Source organism: Eptatretus burgeri, chromosome 9, assembly GCF_056783735.1.
Source record: "Eptatretus burgeri isolate ZD-2024b chromosome 9, Ebu_testis_v1, whole genome shotgun sequence".
In the NCBI taxonomy this organism is placed as follows: Eukaryota; Metazoa; Chordata; class Myxini; order Myxiniformes; family Myxinidae; genus Eptatretus; species Eptatretus burgeri.
The window spans coordinates 26,343,616-26,365,930 of record NC_140969.1 but is presented as its reverse complement, the minus strand read 5'-3'; the positions used below and the strand labels follow the sequence as shown (position 1 = coordinate 26,365,930).

Below are 22,315 nucleotides of genomic sequence, written 5' to 3'. Positions count from 1 at the left end.
ATATATATATATATATATATTGTTGTGGTTGACGAAATTCGCAAACCACCATTCAGGTCCCTTAGGTGAGATATCTCTGTAAGTATATGTGTAGTTAGGCCCAAACCCGTTGTTTAGAGGGAATAAATGTCATTCATTCGGGCTGCGACCCCTCTAGATAGCCGTTTTTATTTTACTATCTTTATTTTGGACCAGCCGCCATTACTATCATCACAACCACCACCAACCACGTCTCAACAGCCATCACACAACAACCACCAACCGCAACGCCGCTTCACAACAACAGCCACGACCCTTGCCGTCACATCTCGCTCTCGCAACCATCGCATCACCGCCATTCCCGCGCCGCTTGTGGGCGCCGATCCTGGACTCGTGCAGGGCGCGCACCGAGCAGCGGGTGCAAAAACACCAGCCTTTCCGAAGCAATCGGATCAAAAACGACTCACGCCCACTTCTGTTCCGTCCCATCGGCGAGCGTGGGGCGATTTGGCCCCGCCTCCAGGTGCGTCGGAGTATAATCGCTATATGCAGATTCATGGATCAAAAAGCATTCACGCCCACTTTTCCTCTGTCCAATGGGGAGCCAGCCAGAGGTAAAGGGTCGAAGGTGAAGGAGCGAGGCCACGGGGGCTATAAAGGGCCGCGTTCGCTCGCCAAAAAGGAGTTGAGTTGGGAAGAGTCGGAGCAGTGGAGTTGGAAAGAGTGAGTCAAGTTGAGTTGGGAAGAGTTGAGTTGGGAAAAGCCAGTCAAGAGAAGAGTCGGAGAAAGCAGTTGGACAGAGCTGTGGAGAGTTGGAGAGGTGGCGGCGTGAAGGCAGTCGAGGGGACGCTCGTGTCAGAGTCGGGGAGCTGCGGAGAGGGGAGGCCGATAACGCGACCGAGGTCGCGGTGGAGACGCTCGTCGCGGGACCCGAACCAGCGAGATATCCTCATCCCCCCGAGCATCAACAACCCCCTCCTGTTTCCCCCCCACGCTGAGATAGTGCGAGAAGGGGGCCCCATTCCCACCCCATTCCAGACACTGTCCGCGAGGCCCGCGGAGTCGGGGTGCCACCGCCATTCTGCGGCTCATCACCAGACGGGTAGGCCCGACGCGGTCTCGGCCCCAGGCCCGTCTGCCCCCCCTCATCGTGGAGGGTGGTCCCTTTTTCTTTTGCTTTGAGTATATGTGTTGTCGGCGCCGTCTGTGAAGTAAAACTGTATAAGTGTTGCTGTGTGCTCGGTAGTCGGTGGTAGATTTGCATTGTGTTTTGCTTTTACATTTGCTTTTTGTGCATTATTGTGTGTTTCTTCTTCTTTTACATTTGCTTTTGGTGTATAATTGTATATGTGTGCTATCCGTGTGCCATCGCGAAATAAATGTGCTCTATGTTGAACTGCTTCTCCCGTTTCGCTTCGTCTTTTCTCTAATTGAATCTCCATCTTACTTCACGTAAAGGGTTGGTCGTGGGCTAAAACGCCCAATAATTAATCGAACCGTCCAGGTTGACGATAACACTGCTCGGTTATCCCGATAGTACGGAACGGGTGGCTTAAAGTGGCCCGTGTCCGAAGTCGACCTGCGGCGAGGTGCGATCGCCCGGTCTACCCTCCGTGTGGGTACTTAGGCAGGTCGAATTTGGCGAGCAACCCTATCCCACGCAGGGGGCCGATTGGCACGATCGTGGTGAGGCCGAAAGGCCCACCCGTGACTAGTTCCCGGCGTTAGTCCGAGAGGGTCACGACGGGATTGTCCGTCCGGTGGGCGACGTGCCGCGATTCGAGTTACGTGGCCGTCCGCACGCCGGCGGGCGCGAATCCGCAACACTAGTGTCAGGAGTGGGATATAAACTCATCGCCCTCCTCGCGGCACTGGTATCGGAGAACGGGAAAACGGGCTCTCCTGTCTCCAGCTAAATTCACGGGAATCGGTCCAGGGGTGAGAGGAGCGACCCCCAATTCCCTCCAAATTACGAGCGATTCAAATTAACCCTTTACGAGAAATAAGATGGCGTCTCAAGGCGAGCGGGAGCCGGGGGTATTAGGTATGTGTCATCATGTAGGATCCATGGCCCAGGTCAGTTCTTTTTATAATTATAACCCCACCACTAACTGTGGTCAGTGGGAGCGGCTTGAGCACGAACTTTGCCGGCAAACGGAGTCGCACAATGGCAGCACGGAGTGGGCTGATATTAATGGCACAGCACGAGGCGTGAGCTCCCAGTCACCGGTTCAAGGCACGTGGTCACGGCATGTGCCATGGCAGGCGTGGCAGGATGACTATGCGAGCATTGGCAGGCTTCAGGCACAATTGGGGGATGTCTTGGAAAAGGTGAAGCGTTATGAAGAATATATCGAGGAGGTGCAACGTGGAGTGGACGAGTCACAACGGCACGCAGACGCGCTTCAGAAAAATTACGTGTACGGGGGGACACAGCGATTGGACGATTTGCTGGAACGAATTCGGTGGCAAAAACATGACTTGGCCGATAGAGTCGACAAATTACGTGGGAAAAAGAATTTGGTAGTGTTTTATACCCGTCAGTTGGAATATGCGAAGAGCAAACTGAACAAAAGAATAGAGGAACAGCAGATTGGTATCTCCCAGGAAAGGAAACAATGGGAGGAAGAATGGAAAACCGAGCTCGAAAAGAAACAAAAGGACCACGACTTGGAAGTAAAACAATTAATGGAAAAATTATTGGAGCAAGCAAGGCGGTTCAAAGAACTGGAGGGGAGAGTGAGGGAAAAAAAGTGGAAGAGAAAAAATGTGAACACGATGGGGAGTTGGAACAATTGAAGGAAGAGATAAGAACAGGCAATCAGGAAAGAGAAAGCCTAGAATGGAAGATAAAAAGAGGAGAGAGACAGCTCGAGGAAAGGGCGGAGGAATTTCTGGAAAAGTCAGAACAGTTCGAAGAACTGCAGGGAGAATTGAGGAAGGAAGGAGAAAGGAAAACAAAGCTCGAAAAGGAAAAACGCGAACAAGATGGAGAATTGGAACTACTGAAGCGAGAGGTAAGGGCAAGCCAGTTTAAAAGAGAAATCCTGGAAGGGGAGATTAGAATGGGAAAGGAATGGCAGAAAAAACTAAATGAATACAGTAAAAAAAGGGACGAATTGAGGAGGGAAGCGGTGGAAAGAAGAGATGAAATGAGAAGAAGCATGCAAATTGAGAAAGGAATTGGAAACAAAAACTTCTGAGATACTGAAACACGAAAACAAAGAAAGAGGATTACAAGACGAACTGAGGATGTTAAAAGAGGAAAGGAAGAGAACAGAGAATGAAACGTTAAGGAACCACACTGAGCAGATTGAACAATTCGAAGCCAAAGCAAAGTCGGAGTGTGCGGAGATGAGAAAGGAATTGGAAAAGAAAGCTTCTGAGTTACAGAAACACCAAAACAAAGAGAGGGAATTACAAAACGAGTTGAGGATGGTGAGAGAAGAAAGAACGACAACAGAGAATGAAACGTTAAGGAACCACACTGTACAGATCGAACAGCTGGAAGCGAAGGCCAGATTAAAGAATGAGATGCAAGAAAGAGTAATGATGGAAGAACGAATCAGACAGGAGAAGGAAGTCAGCCAACTGAAAGAAATGACGAGATTGCAGAATGAGGAACAAGAAAGAGTACTGAAAGAACAAGGAATGAGACAGGAGAAAGAAATCCATCAATTAAAGGAAACCACGAGATTGCAGAATGAGATGCAAAAAAGAGTAATGATGGAAGAACGAATCAGACAGGAGAAGGAAGTCAGCCAACTGAAAGAAATAACGAGATTGCAGAACGAGGAACAAGAGAGACAGTGGAATAGGATATACAAAGAACAAGGAATGAGACAGGAGAAAGAAATCCATCAATTAAAGGAAACTATGAGATTGCAGAACGAGGAACAAGAGAGACAGTGGAATAAAAAACTGAAAGAGTAGGAATTTGAAACTGAACGACAAAAGGAAAAAAATAGGTTGGAATACGAGGAGAAGTTGAAGGAGCAAGGAATGAAGCAGGAAGGGGAAATCAGGAGATTGAAGGACACAAGGAGATTGGAGAGGGAAGAACGAGAGGAACAATGGAATAGAAAACAAAAAGAACATGAATCTGAGGTTGACCAATTGAAAGAAAAGCTGAGGCTGGAGTACGAGGAGATAGACAAAGAACAGCGAATGAAACACAAAATGGAGATGAACCAAATGAAGAAAACCATGAAACTGGATAAGGAAAGACAGGAGAGGAAACGAGGAAGAGTAATTAGACAGCAGCAAATGAAACACAAAAAGGAGATTAACCAAATGAAGAAAACCATGAAACTGGAGAAGGAAGGACAGGAGAGGAAACAAGGAAGAGTAGTGAGAGAACAGCGAATGAAACACAGGAAGGAAATGAGCCAATTGAAAGAAACAATGAGATTGGAAAACAAAGAGCAGGAGGAACAGTGGGAGAGAAAACAACAACTATATGAGTGTGAAATTGAACAACTAAAACGGAGAGCGAGACTGGAGTCAACGGAGATTGAGGAGCTCCGGAGGGAGAAAGAACAGCTAATGGGGCTCAGAGAGAAAGAACGATTCAGATGGGAAGGAAAAAGGAACCAGGAAGAGACAGAAATAAGGAACAAGGAGAGAAAATGTATAGAGACACGGGAGACAAGAGACGAGGTGAAAGGAATTGCGAGGGAGAGAAAAGAACAATTAAGACGGAAAGCAAGGAGGAGGTACGCGGAGATCGTGAAAGAGCAAGGAGTGAAAAACAGGGAAGGACGGGAGCGACTTAAGGAGAAAGCAAGGTTGAACTACATGAAGATAAGGGAAAGATGCCAGAAAGAAGCAGAGACCAATAGACACGAGGAGACGACAGAAAGAATAAAATGTATAGAGACACGGGAGATAGAGGGTGAATTGGACAAGGTTAGTGACGTACACACACACACAGAGGTAGTGGAGGATAGTGAGGGTGAGCTCGCGGAGCGTGTAGGGACCCAGTGCGAGCAGCTGGATGGCCTCCTCCAGGAACGAGGGGAGGGAGTATGCCCCCTTGAGGCGAGTCACGACCAGGTGCGTTCGGTCGTGCTTTGCGAGTTCGAGTGAAATGTGCTGTGAACAGGTGCACGGAGAGCTTGGGGGGTATAGAGGCCCCGGAGACCCTTGTGGGGACACGAATCCCCAGTGTGGTTGTCCCTGTGTGTGTGGTGCAAGGTGTGAGTGCGTCCCCGTGTGTGGAAGCGACCCCGTGTGTGAGTGGTGTGGTGGCGATTGTGCCGGAGTACGTGCGTCCCAGCACGCCATGTGTAAAAGGGGCACCGCAAGTGGAAGAGGCCGTGTGTGTGAGTGAAACGGCCAGTATGAATGGAGCACCACGTGTGAGTGGTGTGGTGGCGAGTGTGCCGGAGTGTGTGCTTCCCAGCACGCCGTGTGTGGATGAGACACCGCGGGCGAGTGCCCCCGCGTGTGTGAGTGAGGCACGGTGTACGAGTGAGGCACCGCGGGCGAGTGCCCCTGCGTGTGTGAGTGGTATGGTTTGTGTGAGGGAAATGGCATGAGTGAGTGAAAGGCCGCGAGTGAGTGGAGCCACGTGTGCAAGGGAAGTAGCATGCATGAGTGAACGGCCGAGTGCAAGGGAGACCGTGTGTGTGAGAGAGCGGTATGTAAGGGAGATGTCGGTGGGCATGTGTGAACATGCAGCCGCGTCTCCCGGGGTGAGTTTAATGGTGTGGAGTGTGAGCGTCGTAACACGCAGGTGTGCGTGGGTCGAATGGCGACGACGGCGACATGAGAGGAAAGAAAGCCGAGTAGCAGCTGTAGCTGTTTCGGGGACCGTGCCGGGTTCACCCAGCAGTGAGCACGAGGTCCGTGCTGTGCAACGCACGAGGCCCCCACGTGCTCGCTTGCGAGAGTGAAGTCCCGGTCCGGAAACGCACGCGGTGGATTTGCCGATCCCGCGGACGGACAAAGCTTAGGCTGGTAAACGGATTTGGACCGGACGGGTTCTCCACGCGATCGTGTGTGTTAAGCTCCAACGGGCAAAGCACATGTGTTCGCGTGGGGAACCCCTCGAGACGTGGGGCTTGTGTTTTTTTTATGCGCACGGTGACGTCATGGCTGCACGCGGGGTTGGAATCCGGCAGGAGGGGTATCCCTGCCGGATGGTGCCGTCCAAGGAGGGACGAGGTACACGTGCAGCTGCATGACGTCACGGGCAGGTGCAAAGTGCACGAGCTGTGAGTTGCCGCGCTGGTGCTGCGCATGTGAAAAAAAAAAAAAAAGCAAGCCTCACTTTCGGGTGCACAGGATTCCTGGGCAAGGGGTGGAAGACCCCCTTACCAGGGCACAGGATGGAAACTAGTTAGGGGGAAGGGTTAGCTTAGCTAGACCGACTTCATGGGGCAGGTGTAAGTCCTCATGGAGTCCGTGGAATGGATTAGTTAGAGGGATTGTAGCGAGATTTAGGTTGGGAAAGTTATTTTAGAGATTTGGAGACAGTGACAGCCTTTGGATGTGTAGAGTTGACGTAGTTTAGCTACGTAGTGTTAAATGGAACGTGCTATAGTATAAGGGACGACGTGGGAGCACGAGTTAGTTAGGGGAGGTAGTTAGGAGGATGGCAGAGTTCAGCGGTGTGTGTGTTGAAGAGTTGGTGAGTTGTGAGGTGAGTACTTGTGGAGTGAGGCCAGCGGGTCTGTGTGAGTGGAGCGAATGGGGAATGCATGGTGCGATGAGTGAGTGGGGGGAGGAGTGACTCCCGCCCAAGGGACCCCGGGGTCAGTGTAGACTGAGTTAGTGGGTTAGTCAAATTAACAAATATGGAAGTCGTTTTGTTCTTGGTGGGGAAGTAGGCTCGAAACCCGTTTGGAGGGGTGCAGGAGCCCTGTTGACAGGCTGGGAGCGTGGTGGCGAAAGGTGAGTATCGCTGAGTGGGTACCCCGGGCACCAGGCTAGTCGGCCGTAGTAGGCCAAGGGCCCATGGGGGGCCGGGATAGCGTAGGGGGCACGGGTGCGCCTGCTGGGTGCGGGGGCCCGGGGCGCCATTAGCCGCGTGGGCAGTGTTGTAGGCACGGGTGACCCTCGGAAAGGGGCCTGGGAAGCCAGCCTGCCACGTGTGCGTTTCAGGGGAGGTGCTTGGGGGGCACTCCCCGGTGTTTAGGGAGCTGGTAGGCTCGGAGGCAGTGTAGTGCCCGGGGGTGCCATAGCGGGAGATTCGGCAGAGGGTCGTGCCTGCCAAAGGGAGCCACGTGTCCCAGCCATGAGATCGTGTGAGGGCACGGAGAGAAAATTGGGGGGCGAGGCCCGAAATTGTGAGGACACCAACACAGGCGACGGGAATCTGGGTTTATAGAACCAATAGTTTAAGCGAGAGGCGCTTGTTGAAAGCCCCGGGGTAGTTTAACAGTTAAATGGTTAGGGTAGATAGGAAGTGTACCCCTCCGCACCATCCATCCCCTCACTCTTGTTGTGGGCCGCTGGACCCACTTTGTGTTATAGATCGCTGAAGTCTGGGGAGGCCATTCTGAGGCTTCGTTGGGCCTCGACAAAGGACGCTAGCTCTCCCTTATTCCCCTCCGGGAAGGGAACGTCGGGGTTGGGAGTAGGCTAGGTGACAGGATAGGTTAGCCAAACAAAGACAATAAAGGGGGTTAGGGGACGATTTATAGTGGGGAAGTAAAAATAAAAAAATAAGTTGGGGCTAAATTGGGGTTTGACAAATTAAGGGAGTGGGTATAGACAGTGACAGGCAAAGGCGATAGGTTGGGAGGGAGACCGTAGGGTAGGTCCGAGCCCGCCTTCCGAGTGGCCAGCACCACCGCACTCCCTCCACCAACCTCCACTGAACTGCAAAGGCTGGCCAGCTTCATCTGCTGGCTGCGTTGCTGCAAGGCAAAGGCCGGCCCACTTCATCGGCAGCTGTTGTTTTGCTGCAAGGCCTGTGCCGGCTGGATCGTCTGCAGCTGCTGTGCTGCAAGGCCTGTGCCGGCCGGATCGTCTGCAGCTGTTTTCTGCAAGGCCTGTGCCGGCCAGTTCGTCTGCCGGCTGTGTTTGCCTGCAAAGGCCTTCTTCTGCGGGCTGTGTTTGCCTGATCACCTTTGCCATGCCATGCCCACTGCCCCTGTTCACCAGCCCCGTTCAATTTTTGCTTTGCCCCCCCCCCTGTTCATTGCCATGTGCGCCAGGATCAGAAAGCAACAGTTTGCAAGCTGCGAGAACTGCCCTGTTGGCAGCTACAACACGGGCCTGCAGTGGCGGCCCGTGCACCATGTTTGTGTCCATCCATCTATCCGTTGTGTTCATTGCGTGTGCCACTTGAGCTGGCACGGAGACTGCATTTGTGCAGCCCATGAACCGTTGTGGTTCACTGCGTTCAGTTAAAAAGGGAAGACCTTGGACTGCGAGTGAGCAGCCGGCCACGTTCCCCGTCACCTGCATTGTTTGAGTCAGAGACTGCATGCGAGCAGCCTGGCTCCCTGCTAACTGCTTTCTTTTTGCAGAGCTCATTGATCCTGGGCCATGGTTTAGTGTAAAATTTGTAAGTTAAGGTTAAGATGTACTGTACATATGAGTGCGCCCCCGGCATGTCTGTCTTCGCGCCGGCAATTTTAATAAGTCGTCCGTGTGAGTGAGTTTGTTTAGGTAGTTACTCAGCCCTCAGGTTATTTATTTTGGGGACACGAATACCATGAATGTCGCACTCAGGGATCCGTAGGTAAAATGTACTAGGGGAAAACTACACATGATGGCACACGAAAATTTGACGACTCGGGACGAGTCTGTAAAAAGGGGAGGGGGTAGTGTTGTGGTTGACGAAATTCGCAAACCACCATTCAGGTCCCTTAGGTGAGATATCTCTGTAAGTATATGTGTAGTTAGGCCCAAACCCGTTGTTTAGAGGGAATAAATGTCATTCATGCGGGCTGCGACCCTTTTAGATAGCCGTTTTTCTTTTACTATCTTTATTTTGGACCAGCCGCCATTACTACCATCACAACCACCACCAACCACGTCTCAACAGCCATCACACAACAACCACCAACCGCAACGCCGCTTCACAACAACAGCCACGACCCTTGCCGTCACATCTCGCTCTCGCAACCATCGCATCACCACCATTCCCGCGCCGCTTGTGGGCGCCGATCCTGGACTCGTGCAGGGCGCGCACCGAGCAGCGGGTGCAAAAACACCAGCCTTTCCGAAGCAATCGGATCAAAAACGACTCACGCCCACTTCTGTTCCGTCCTATCGGCAAGCGTGGGGCGATTTGGCCCCGCCTCCAGGTGCGTCGGAGTATAATCGCTATATGCAGATTCATGGATCAAAAAGCATTCACGCCCACTTTTCCTCTGTCCAATGGGGAGCCAGCCAGAGGTAAAGGGTCGAAGGTGAAGGAGCGAGGCCACGGGGGCTATAAAGGGCCGCGTTCGCTCGCCAAAAAGGAGTTGAGTTGGGAAGAGTCGGAGCAGTGGAGTTGGAAAGAGTGAGTCAAGTTGAGTTGGGAAGAGCCAGTCAAGAGAAGAGTCGGAGAAAGCAGTTGGACGAACTGTGGAGAGTTGGAGAGATGGCGGCGGCGAAGGCAGTCGAGGGGACGCTCGTGTCAGAGTCGGGAAGCTGCGGAGAGGGGAGGCCGATAACGCGACCGAGGTCGCGGTGGAGACGCTCGTCGCGGGACCCGAACTAGCGAGATATCCTCATCCCCCCGAGCATCAACAACCCCCTCCTGTTTCCCCCCGTGCTGAGATAGTGCGAGAAGGGGGCCCCGTTCCCACCCCATTCCAGACACTGTCCGCGAGGCCCGCGGAGTCGGGGCGCCACCGCCATTCTGCGGCTCATCACCAGACGGGTAGGCCCGACGCGGTCTCGGCCCCAGGCCTGTCTGCCCCCCCTCATCGTGGAGGGTGGTCCCTTTTTCTTTTGCTTTGAGTATATGTGTTGTCGGCGCCATCTGTGAAGTAAAACTGTATAAGTGTTGCCGTGTGCTCGGTAGTCGGTGGTAGATTTGCATTGTGTTTTGCTTTTACATTTGCTTTTTGTGCATTATTGTGTGTTTCTTCTTCTTTTACATTTGCTTTTGGTGTATAATTGTATATGTGTGCTATCCGTGTGCCATCGCGAAATAAATGTGCTCTATGTTGAACTGCTTCTCCCGTTTCGCTTCGTCTTTTCTCTAATTGAATCTCCATCTTACTTCACGTAAAGGGTTGGTCGTGGGCTAAAACGCCCGATAATTAATCGAACCGTCCAGGTTGACGATAACACCGCTCGGTTATCCCGATAGTACGGAACGGGTCGCTTAAAGTGGCCCGTGTCCGAAGTCGACCTGCGGCGAGGTGCGATCGCCCGGTCTACCCTCTGTGTGGGTACTTAGGTAGGTCGAATTTGGCGAGCAACCCTATCCCACGCGGGGGGCCGATTGGCACGATCGTGGTGAGGCCGAAAGGCCCACCCGTGACTAGTTCCCGGCGTTAGTCAGAGAGGGTCACGACGGGATTGTCCGTCCGGTGGGCGACGTGCCGCGATTCGAGTTACGTGGCCGTCCGCACGCCGGCGGGCGCGCATCCGCAACAATATATATATATATATATATATATATATATATATATATATATATATATATATATATATATATATATATATATACAAAATAGTAAAAGGCATAGAATATGGATAAAAGGGAGCCTGATGGGAAATTTTAATTACAGTACATTGAAAATAAATAAATTGGCATGCAAAGAAAAAGGCTTATAAAATTATATATTTTGAACTTGCCATCAACTGTGGACTCAGGAATTCTTGTTGTCCTTTTAACAGTTTCCCAAGATCTGTAAAAACAGAATGAAGCTTTCCAAAAGCTAAACAGTACAAGCTATACCAAGCACAAAAAGGTGAAGTTCATTTTTATAAATCACAAATTCTCATATTCACTGTCTGTCACTGAGATTTTTCCAATTCAAGTTCTTCTTACCTCTGGGTTCCTTTTGGGTCAATATATGTCGTGTTATCAACTCTCAACCACTTGCCAGTCCATGCAACCTGCAGGAAACCCAAAAAGCACAAGGGAAACAAGAACTGTTTGAACAAAGATATTGTTGCGAATCTGGAAGCCATTTGCACACAGACAGACAGCAGCCCCCGCAGTTCAGTTATTTCGATAAGTATGTGTTTATAGTCAGGGTCCCGTCCTTCTGTCTAATGGGAATTTTGGGTGTGCGCTGAGTTACTTTGATAGTCAGTTTTTTTTTATATCTTTAAATCTTCATCCTTCGTTTTCGCACCATCGCCATCCATCGCCCACGTGCAGTGTGTCATGCACAGGGGTGAGGTTCCCTCCACCCACCGTGAGCTAGTCCAATCAACGGCGGCCAGGAGTCACCCGACAACCCCTCGTCCAATCCGGAGGCGAGTACCTCAGAGCGTTTCCCCTGACCGGCGGGGGAGGGGAAGGATAAGACGAGGTGGCGAGCCGTCGTCAAAGAGGGTTCGCCCTGTCGTCAGAAAAAGGTTCGCCCCATTGTCAAAAAAGAGGAAAAAAGAGAGGAAGCCCGTCTTTCCTGCTGGCGTCTCGTCTGGTCCGTTCCCGTGCTGGCTGGCGTCCGGGGCGTCGTTCCTGGTCCCTGGTGCTTGGTGCTGCGTTGTTGGCGGCGGGTTCGAGTCCCGCCACCGGACAAGCTCGACCAGACTGCACGAGGCGGACAGGTGCAAATAAAGGCCACGGCCATTGAGGTCCATTTCTTTTTGGGTGTGTGTGTGTGTGTGTCCGTGGGCCCCATCTTTAAGTAGGCTTAAGTGTTTTTTTCATTGTACATTGTTTGCACTGCTTTAGTCGGATAACTCTGCTCTTTGTGTGCTCCCCTCCCCGATTTTTGTTGATAAATAAACCCCCGTGTTAAATGTTCCAGTTCGTTTTTCTGTGCTTTTCCCATTGACCCAGCACAGTGCGTATTGAGAATTAGTGAGGCCGTTTGGGCTGGTAAGTTGTCATTGGGTCCGACAGACTCTGGTAATTTGGCTCGGTTACACTGGACAGAGGTCGTTAGAGTGACTCGGTTCGACAGAGCCCATCGAGGGTGTGGTTTCCTCGGGAGCTAGACTGCATGGTTATTTAGGTATATTGGAGATCGAGACAATTAACCCTATGCCACGCGGTCAAAATATTGGTGTCCACGATCTGCTAAGGGACCCGTGACTTTTGGAGTTGTCCGAGAGTCACGACCTAAATTCCGGGTGTTCGGTGGAAGACGACTCGACTGCTCCACCTAGTGGTCGTTTATCGTTACTGAACCCCGGCCCACAACAATATGACTCCTCGCCCCAAACTTCCTGACACCCAATAATTTTTACAAATGTGACTCAAAACTAATATATATCAATATAGTGCTGCCTTCACCGATGGAAACCCACAAAATTTACATTTTTTCAGATTGACCATTTAATGCAGAGCCACACCCAAGAATACATATATGTATATTATATATATATATATATATATATTTTATATTAAAACACCAAGCCATATTTTGTGGACGTACCTCCTCCGAAACTGCCGGACGGATTGTCGCCACTTTTGGCATGCGGGTTCTCGGTGGTCTAATGTACAGCATTGGCTATGTGAGATCACGCCAGATGGACAGGTTTTGGAATTTTTGGCGATTCTCTTATTTTTACATTCGTTTTGATGGCGACGTGTGACGTAACCGCAGTGAGGCGTAATGACATCATGACATCATCGGTCATTCGCTGACGCCATTACGTCTGTCGTCGACAGACCGTCACCGGTGAGAGGCATAATTCCACTCTTAGAAAACAGCGTCTGCAATGTAAAACCCTGTTCTGCACATACTGACTACCTCAGAAGGTGCATTTGACACAAAAAAATGTAACAAGAAACATTGTATATAAAGAAATTCTATAAATCACATTGTGAACACTGGATATACTGACGTTCTAACAAACCCTCACTTTAGAAACTTCGCGCGGAGCACGGGTTTGGCTAGTATATATATATATATATATATATATACCAATCATGTTGCCAATTGGTTGGGAGAGGTACTGCAACCAGAATTGGATTCACTTTCTCATTTCATGGTGAAGGATTCCTTCACATTTGCAGAATCAATTAGAGCTAAAACACCGACATGTGAGGACAACCACATGGCATCCTTTGATACTAAACGCTTGTTCACGAATGTACCATTGACGGAGACGATTGAGATATGCGCACGTTTGCTGTATCACACCTATCTGGAACAACCGATGATCTCGGAACACGTTTTCATTGAATTAATGAACACAGCAACAAGGGAGCTGGAATTCAGGTTTAACAACATGATGTATGCTCAAACGGACATTGTGGCCATGGGTTCTCCATGAGGCCCAGCTCTTGCAAATATCTTTGTAGGCTATGATGAAATGCAGAAACTGACTGGTTGGCAAGGGGTCCATTCCCCCATCATATACTATCGGTATGTTGATGACATTTTTGCTTTGTTTGAGTCTCGGACGGCATGTGACAATTTCCAGGCATGGCTCAATACTCTCTATCCAGCGCTGAAGTTTACCACGGAGCTGGAATCGTCAAACACGTTACCGTCTTTGGACGTGTTGGTTGATAGATCCAACCTTGGTTTCACAACATCCGTCTACCGGAAGCCGACTTTCATAGGGCGGTATACTCGGTGGGACTCCTAAAGCTCCACAAGAAACAAAATTGCCTTGATCAATATCCTGGTTAACAGAGCACAGCGGATTTGTTCACCTTGTAATCTTCCTGCTGAAATTGACAAGATCATGAATATACTCGGTGAGAATGGTTATCCTGAGCATATAGCTAAGAGATACATGCACAAGTTTCTAAACACAACAAAAGATCGGAAGATTGGTCCGGACAAATGTCCAGTCTTTATCAAGATGCCCTGGAAAGGGCAATCATCACGAAGGTTTGAAGTACAAATCAAACATGTTGTGTCCAACACGTTTCTGGCTGTGCAACCCCAAGTAATCTTTACCTATCGCCATTTACTGATGTTGGTCAACAAGGATGTGCTACCCACCTCACAAAGCAGCAATGTTATTTTTGAGTTTAAATGCCGATGTGAAGCTCGGTACGTGGGCCGCACAACACTAAGATTGGCTGATCGGATCAAACACCACGTCCCCTTGGCGATTCAAAGAAAGATTGTGAGGGTTAGAACACAACCAGTGCGAGCATGTAGAAATATCCAGCAACCACCGGCCACTGTGCCTGCTTCATCTGCCATTGCACAGCACCTCGTTGCCAACCCTATCTGTGCAGACCAGTACAAATCGGATATGTTCAGGATATTGAGCAGAGGTCGGAGCTCGTTTCATTTACGTATGTTGGAAGTAACCTTCATCCTTACCACCGATCCAATATTATGTCGTCAAAAGGAATTTGTACGATCTCTGTGTCTCTTTCAGCATGGAAAGATCAAGGGAAGTACGGGAACAAATGGTGAATGGACCTGAGGGGAAACCCATCCCCCCTCTCTCCAGGATGCGGTTGCAAATGTCAATCATCGACGAAGTCTGCTCCAGCCAATGGAAGCTCGAGGTGAAGATGATGAGCCAACCAATGGGCGTTCGGATTAACCGTGACGTCATTACGGTTGAACCAATCAGCGTCTACCTTATTGAGACCTGAGTATAAAGAACGCGCCTTCACTTGCTGCCATTTTTTACCCTGAAGAGTGCAGCACGAAAAGCTTCGGTCACTATTATGTCGTGTTTGATTGTATCCATATTAAAGTTCTGTCATACGAAACATCTATATATATATATATGTGTATATATATATATATATATATATATATATATATATATATATATATATATATATATATATATATATATATATATATATATATACATATACATACATACATACATACACGCACAGATGAGCTAAAACATTATGACCACCGACAGGTGATGTGAATAACATTGATTATCTTGTTACGATGGCACCTGTCAAGGGGTGGGATATATGAGGCAACTGAACAGTCAGTTCTTGAAGTTGATGTGTTGGATGCAGGAGAAATGGGCAGGAGTAAAGACCTGAGCGACTTTGACAAGGGCCAAATTGTTATGGCCAGATGACTGGGTCAGAGCATCTCTGAAACGGCAAGGCTTGTGGGGTGCTCCCTGTCAGCAGTGGTGAGTACCTACCGACAGTGATCCGAGGAGGGACAAACCACAAACCGGCGACAGGGTGTTGGGCGTTCAAGACTCATCGATGCGCGAGGGCAACGAAGGCTATCCCATCTGGTCCGAACCGACAGAAAGTCTACTGTGGCACAAGTCACAGAAAATTTTAATGGTGGTCATGGGAGGAATGTGTCACAATCCACAGTGCATCACACTCTGCTGCATATGGGGATGTGTTGCCACAGACCAGTCAGAGTGCCCATGATGACCCCTGTCCACCATCGAAAGTGCCTACAATGGGCACGTGAGCATCGGAACTGGACTTTGGAGCAGTGGAAGAAGGTCGCCTGGTCCGATGAGTCCCATTTTCTTTAAGATCACGTGATTGGCCGTGTACGTGTGCACCGTATACCTGGGGAAGTGATGGTGCCAGGATGCACTGTGGGAAGACGACAAGCCGGTGGAGGGAGTGTGATGCTATGGGCAATGTTCTGCTGGGAAACCCTGGGTTCGGCCATTCATGTGGACGTCAATTTGACACGTGTCACCTACCTAAACATCGTTGCAGACCAGGTACACCCCTTCATGGCAATGGTATGCCTTGATGGCAGTGGCCTCTTTCAGCAGGATAATGCACCCTGCCACACTGCACACATTGTTCGGGAATGGTTTGAGGAACATGATGAAGTGTTCAAGATGTTTCGTTGACCTCCAAATTTTCCAGATCTCAATCCGATTGGGCATCTGTGGGATGTGCTGGACCGACAAGTCTGATCCATGGTGGCTCCACCTCACAACTTACAGGACTCAAAGGATCTGCTGCTAATGTTTTGGTGCCAGACATCACAGGACACCTTCAGCGGTTTTGTGGAGTCCATGCCTCGGCGGGTTTTTTGGCCGCACACGGAGGACCAACAGCATATTAGGAAGGTGGTCATAATGTTTTGGCTCATCAGTGTGTGTGTGTGTGTGTGTGTGTGTGTGTGTGTGTGTGTGTGTGTGTGTGTGTGTGTGTGTGTGTGTGTGTGTGTGTGTGTGTGTGTGTGTGTGTGTATATATGTATATATATATATATATATATATATATATATATATATATATATATATATATATATTTTTTTTTTTTGCGGATTCGCGCCCGCCGGCGTGCGAACGGCCACGTAACTCGAATCGCGGCCCGTCGCCCACTGGACGGACAATCCAGTCGTGACCCTCTCGGACTAACGCCGGGAACCAGTCATGGGTGGACCTTTCGGTCTCACCATGATCGTGCCAATCGGCCCCCGCGTGGGATAGGGTTGCTCGCCAAATTCGACCAACCTAAGTACCTACACGGAGGGTAGACCGGGCGATCGCACCTCGCCGCAGGTCAACTTCGGGCACGGGCCACTTTAAGCGACCCGTTCCGTACTATCGGGATAACCGAGCGGTGTTATTCGTCGGCCTCGACGGTTCGATTAATTATCGGGTGTTTTAGCCCACGACCAACCCTTTACGTGAAGCAAGATGGAGATTCAATGAAAGAAAAGACGAAGCGAAGCGGGAAAACAGTTCAACAATAAGCACATTTATTTCGCGATGAACGGAAAGCACACATATACAATTCCACCAAAAGCACATGTAAAAGAAGAAGACAATGCAATATTACACAAAAAGCAAATGCAACAATGCAGATCTAACCGACTACCGGGCACACGGCAACACTTGTACAATTTTACTTCACAGACGGCGCCGACAACACATATTCCCAAAGCAAAAGAAAAGAACCACCCTCAAGGATGAGGGGGGTAGGCGGGCCTGGGGCCGAGACCGTGTCGGGCCTACCAGTCTGATGATGTGACGTGGAGCGGCGGTGGCGCCTCAACTCCGCGGGCCTCGCGGACAGTGTCTGGTAGGGGGTGGGAAAGGGGCCCCCTTTGTCGCACTATCTCAGCGCGGGGGGAAACAGGAGGGGGTTGCTGATGCTCGGGGGAAGGAGGATATCACCCTGTCTCGGGTCCCGCGGCGAGCGTCTCCTCCTCGACCTCGGTCGCGTTGCTGGCCTCTCCCTGTGCAGCTCCCGGCACCGACGCGAGCACCCCCTCGTCCGCCTTCGCCGCCGTCACCTCTCCACAGCTCCGTCTACTCGCCCTCTCCGTCTCCTCTCTTGGCTCGTCCCAACTCTTCACTCTTGACTTCTCCCACTTCTTTCCAGCTCCACCGACGACTCTCTTGAACTCCGCACAACTCAACTTTACTGACGAACGCAGCCGTTTATATAAGCCCCGTGGCTTCGCTCTTTCACCCTTGACCCTCTGCCTCCGACCCTTCACCTCTCTAACTGGCTCCCCATTGGACCGAGGAAAAGTGGGCGTGAATGCTTTTTGATCCATGAATTTGCATATAGCGTCCTCACTCCAACGCCCTGGAGGCGGGGCCAAATCGCCCACGCTCTCCGATTGGACGGAACAAAAGTGGGCGTGAGTCGTTTTTGATCCATTTTCTGCGGAAAGTCCGTGATGTTTTTGAATACGCTGCTCGGTGCGCGCCCTGCACGAGTCCAGTATCAGTGCCCACGAGTGGCGCGAGATGGTGTGGATGCGATGGTGGCGAGTTGTGACGGTAAAGGTCATGGCTGTTGTTGTGAAGCGGCGTTGTGAAGCGGCGTTGTGGTTGGTGGTTGTTGTTGTGAAGCGGCGTTGTGGTTGGTGGTTGTTGTTGTGAAGCGGCGTTGTGGTTGGTGGTTGTTGTGTGATGGCTGTTGAGACGTGGTTGGTGGTGGTAATAATGGCGGCTGGTACAAAATAAAGATAGTAAAAGAAAAACGGCTATCCTGAAGAGTCGCAGCCCGAGTGAATGACATTTATTCCCTCTAGACAACGGGTTTGGGCCTAACTACACATATACTTAGAGATATCTCACCTAAGGGACCTGAATGGTGGTTTGCGAATTTGGTCAACCACAACACTACCCCCTCCCCTTTTTACAGACTCGTCCCGAGTCGTCAAATTTTCGTGTGCCATCATGTGTAGTTCTCCCCTAGTACATTTTACCTACGGATCCCTGAGTGCGACATTCATGGTATTCGTGTCCCCAAAATAAATAACCTAAGGGCTGAGTAACTACCTAAACAAACTCACTCACACGGACGACTTAAATAAAATTGCCGGCGCTAAGACATACATGCCGGGGGCGCACTCATATGTACAGTACATCTTAACCTTAACTTACAAATTTTACACTAAACCATGGCCCAGGATCAATGAACTCTGCAAAAAGAAAGCAGTTAGCAGGGAGCCAGGCTGCTCACATGCAGTCTCTGGCTCAAACAATGCAGGTGACAGGGAACGTGGCCAGCTGCTCACATGCAGTCCAAGGCCTTCCCTTTTGAACTGAACGCAGTGAACCACAACGGTGCATGGGCTGCACAAACGCAGTCTCCGTGCCAGCTCAAGTGGCACACGCAATGAACACAACAAATGGATGGATGAATGGTTTGAACTGAACGCCGTGAACCACAACGGTGCATGGGCTGCACAAATGCAGTCTCCGTGCCAGCTCAAGTGGCACATGCAATGAACACAACGAATGGATGGATGAATGGATGGACGCAAACACGGTGCACGGGCCGCCACTGCAGGCCCGTGTTGTAGCTGCCAACAGGGCAGTTCTTGCAGCTTGCAAACTGTTGCCTTGATCCTGGCGCACATGGCAATGAACAGGGGGGGCAAAGCAAAAATTGAACGGGGGCTGTTGAGCAGGGGCAGTGGGCATGGCATGGCAAAGGCAGCAGGCAAACACAGCCCGCAGAAGAAGGCCGCTGCAGGCAAACACAGCCGGCAGATGAACTGGCCGGCACAGGCCTTGAAGAAAAACAGCCAGCCGGCAGATGAAGTGGGCCGGCACAGGCCTTGCAGCAACACAGCCAGCAGATGAAGTTGGCGCCAGCCTTTGCCGTTCAGTGGAGGTTGGTGGAGGGAGTGGGGTGGTGCTGGCCACTCAGAAGGCGGGCTCGGACCGACCTACCTGTCTCCCTCCCACCTATCGCCTTTGCCTGTCACTGTACATACCCACTCCCTTAATTTGTCAAACCCCAATTTAGCCCCAATTTTTTTTTTTTTTTTACTTCCCCACTATAAATCGTCCCCTAACCCCCTGTACTGTCCTTGTTCGGCTAACCTATCCTGTCACCTTGCCTACTCCCAACCCCTACGTTCCCTTCCCGGAGGGGAATAAGGGAGAGCTAACGTCCTGTGTCGAGGCCCAACGAAGCCTCAGAATGGCCTCCCCAGAGTTCAGCGATCTATAACCCAAGTGGGTTCAGCGGCCCACAACGAGAGCGAGGGGATGGATGGTGCGGAGGGGTACACTTCCTAATCTACTCTAATCATTTAACCGTTAAACTACCCCGGGGCTTTCAACAAGCGCCTCTCGCTTAAACTATTGGTTCTAACAACCCAGATTCCCGTCGCCTGTGTTGGTGTCCTTACAATTTCGGGCCTCGCCCCCCAATTTTCTCTCCGTGCCCTCACACGGTCTCATGGCTGGGACACGTGGCTCCCTTTGGCAGGCACGACCCTCTGCCAATTCCCCAGCTATGGCACCCCCGGGCACTACACTGCCTCCGAGCCTACCAGCTCCCTACCACCGGGGAGTGCCCCCCATGGCACCTCCCCTGAAACGCACACGTGGCAGGCTGGCTTCCCAGGCCCCTTTCCGAGGGTCACCCGTGCCCACAACACTGCCCACGCGGCTAATGACGCCCCGGGCCCCCGCACCAAGCAGGCGCACCCGTGCCCACTACGCTATCCCGGCCCCCCATGGGCCCTTGGCCTACCGCGGCGGACTAGCCTGGTGCCCGGGGTACCCACTCAGCGATACTCACCTTTCGCAGCCACGCTCCCAGCCCGTCAACAGGGCTCCTGCACCCCTCCAAACGGGTTTCGAGCCTACACTCCCACCAACAACAAAACAACCTCCATTTTGTAAATTTGACTAACCCCCTAACTCACTCTACACTGACCCCGGGGTCCCTTGGGTGGGAGTCACTCCTCCCCCCAATCATTCATCGCACCATGCATTCCCCATTCGCTCCATACACACAGACCCGCTGGCCTCACTCACTCACCAAGCACATGCTTCCACTTCACTCACCAACAACTCTTCAACACACACACCACTGAACTCTGCCATCCTTCTAACTACATCCCCTAACTAACTCGTGCTCCCACGTCGTCCCTTAAACTACAGCACGTTCCTTTTAACACTACGTAGCTAAACTACGTCCCCTCTACACACTCACAAGTTTGTCACTGTCCTCAAATAATCCATTTTATTTCCCAACCTAAAGCTCACTAAATCCCTCTACCTAATCCATTCCACGGGCCCCATGAGGACTTTCCCCTGCCCCATGGAGCCGGTCTAGCTAAGCTACCCCTTTCCCCTAACTAGTTTCCATCCTGTGCCCAGGTCAAGGGGGTCTTCCACCCCTTGCCCAGGAATCCTGTGCACCCGAAAGTGAGGCTTGCTTTTTTTTTTTCTTTTTTTTTTCCATGCGCAGCACCTGCGCGGCAACTCGCAGCTCGCGCCCTTTACACCTGCCCGTGACGTCATGCAGCTGCACGTGTTCCTCGTCCCTCCTTGGACGGTACCATCCGGCAGGGATACCCCTCCTGCCAGATTCCAACCCCGCGTGCAGCCATGACGTCACCGTGCGCATAAAAAAAAAACACAAGCCCCACGTCTCGAGGGGTTCCCCACGCGAACACATGTGCTTTGCCCGTTGGAGCTTAACACACACGATCGCGTGGAGAACCCATCCGGTCCAAATCCGAATCCTGCCTAAACTTTGTCCGTCCGCGGGATCGGCAAATCCACCGCGTGCGTTTCCGGACCGGGACTTCACTCTCGCAAGCGAGCACGTGGGGGCCTCGTGCGTTGCACAGCACGGACCTCGTGCTCACTGCTGGGTGAACCCGGCACGGTCCCCGAAACAACTACAGTCGCTACTCGGCTTTCTTTCTTCACATGTCTCCGTCGTCACCTCCATTCCACCCACGCACACCTGCGTGTTACGACGCTCACACTCCACACCATTAAACTCACACCGGGAGACGCGGCTGCATGTTCACACATGCCGACCGACATCTCCCTTACATACCGCTCTCTCACACACACGGTGGCACTCATCCGCGGTGCCTCACTCATACACCGTTCCTCACTCACACACGCGGGGGCACTCATCCGCGGTTCCTCACTCATACACCGTGCCTCACTCACACACGGTGCCTCATCCACACACGGCATGCTGGGAAGCACGTACCCGGCACAATCGCCACCACACCACTCACACACGGGGTCGCTTCCACACACGGGGACGCACTCACACCTTGCACCACACACACAGGGACAACCACACTGGGGATTCGTGTCCCCACAAGGGTCTCCGGGGCCTCTATACCCCCCAAGCTCTCCGTGCACCTGTCCACAGCACCCGTCCCCTCAACCTCGCAAAGCACGACCGAACCCACCTGGTCGTGACTCGCCTCAAGGGGGCATACTCCCTCCCCTCGTTCCTGGAGGAGGCTATCCCGCTGCTCGCACCGGGCCTCCACCCAGTCCACCAGCTCACCCTCATTAACCTCCACTACCTCCGTGTGTGTGTGTGCGTCACTTACCCCGTCTTCATCGTGTAGTCTTCCCTCTATCGTTCCCTTCCCGGCTACCGTCACTGCCAACTCAGTCACCTCTTCACCCTTTACCTCCCTTGTCTCAACTATTTTTATTTCCTTTGTCGTCACCTCGTGTCTCGTCTCACACGTTTTGGTCTCCCCATTTAATTTTTCCCTTTCGGTCATCGTCACGACCCTCGCCCAACACGTCCCCCGAATTATTTTGTTACCCGTCTCCACCGCGGGCCTGTCAGCCGTTGCACCCCCTTCCAGCTCGTTCGCTCCCACACGTGGAGTCGCTATTTTAAGCTCCCTGCTAACGGCCTTCATGCCCGCCTGCAGGCATCGGCCCATGTTCTGCGTCTCACCCCGCAGCTTTTTCGTTTCTTCCTTCATGTTTGCTTCCATTCCGTTTATTTGCTTGTTCATTTCGTTTCTCATTTCATTTGTGTTTGTATCCATCTTTTCGTTTATTTGTTGTGTATTCGCATCCATCGTCGTTTTCACTTCGTCCATTTGCTTGTTCATTCCTTTCA

General features: G+C 51.3%; 1 protein-coding gene across 3 annotated transcripts in view; it reads right to left on the bottom strand.

Annotated features, from left to right (window-relative positions):
* Positions 1–22,315, bottom strand: part of NUDT5 (nudix hydrolase 5) — a 74,078-nt gene that overhangs the window by 39,440 nt on the left and 12,323 nt on the right. For all 3 annotated transcript variants that reach the window (XM_085894441.1, XM_085894440.1, XM_085894442.1), the window contains exons 2-3: positions 10,928–10,995; positions 10,732–10,784 (exon numbers count right to left, since the gene is read on the bottom strand). In XM_085894441.1, coding sequence (XP_085750567.1) covers positions 10,732–10,784; positions 10,928–10,995 — 121 coding nt within the window. The remainder of the gene's footprint in view (positions 1–10,731; positions 10,785–10,927; positions 10,996–22,315) is intronic.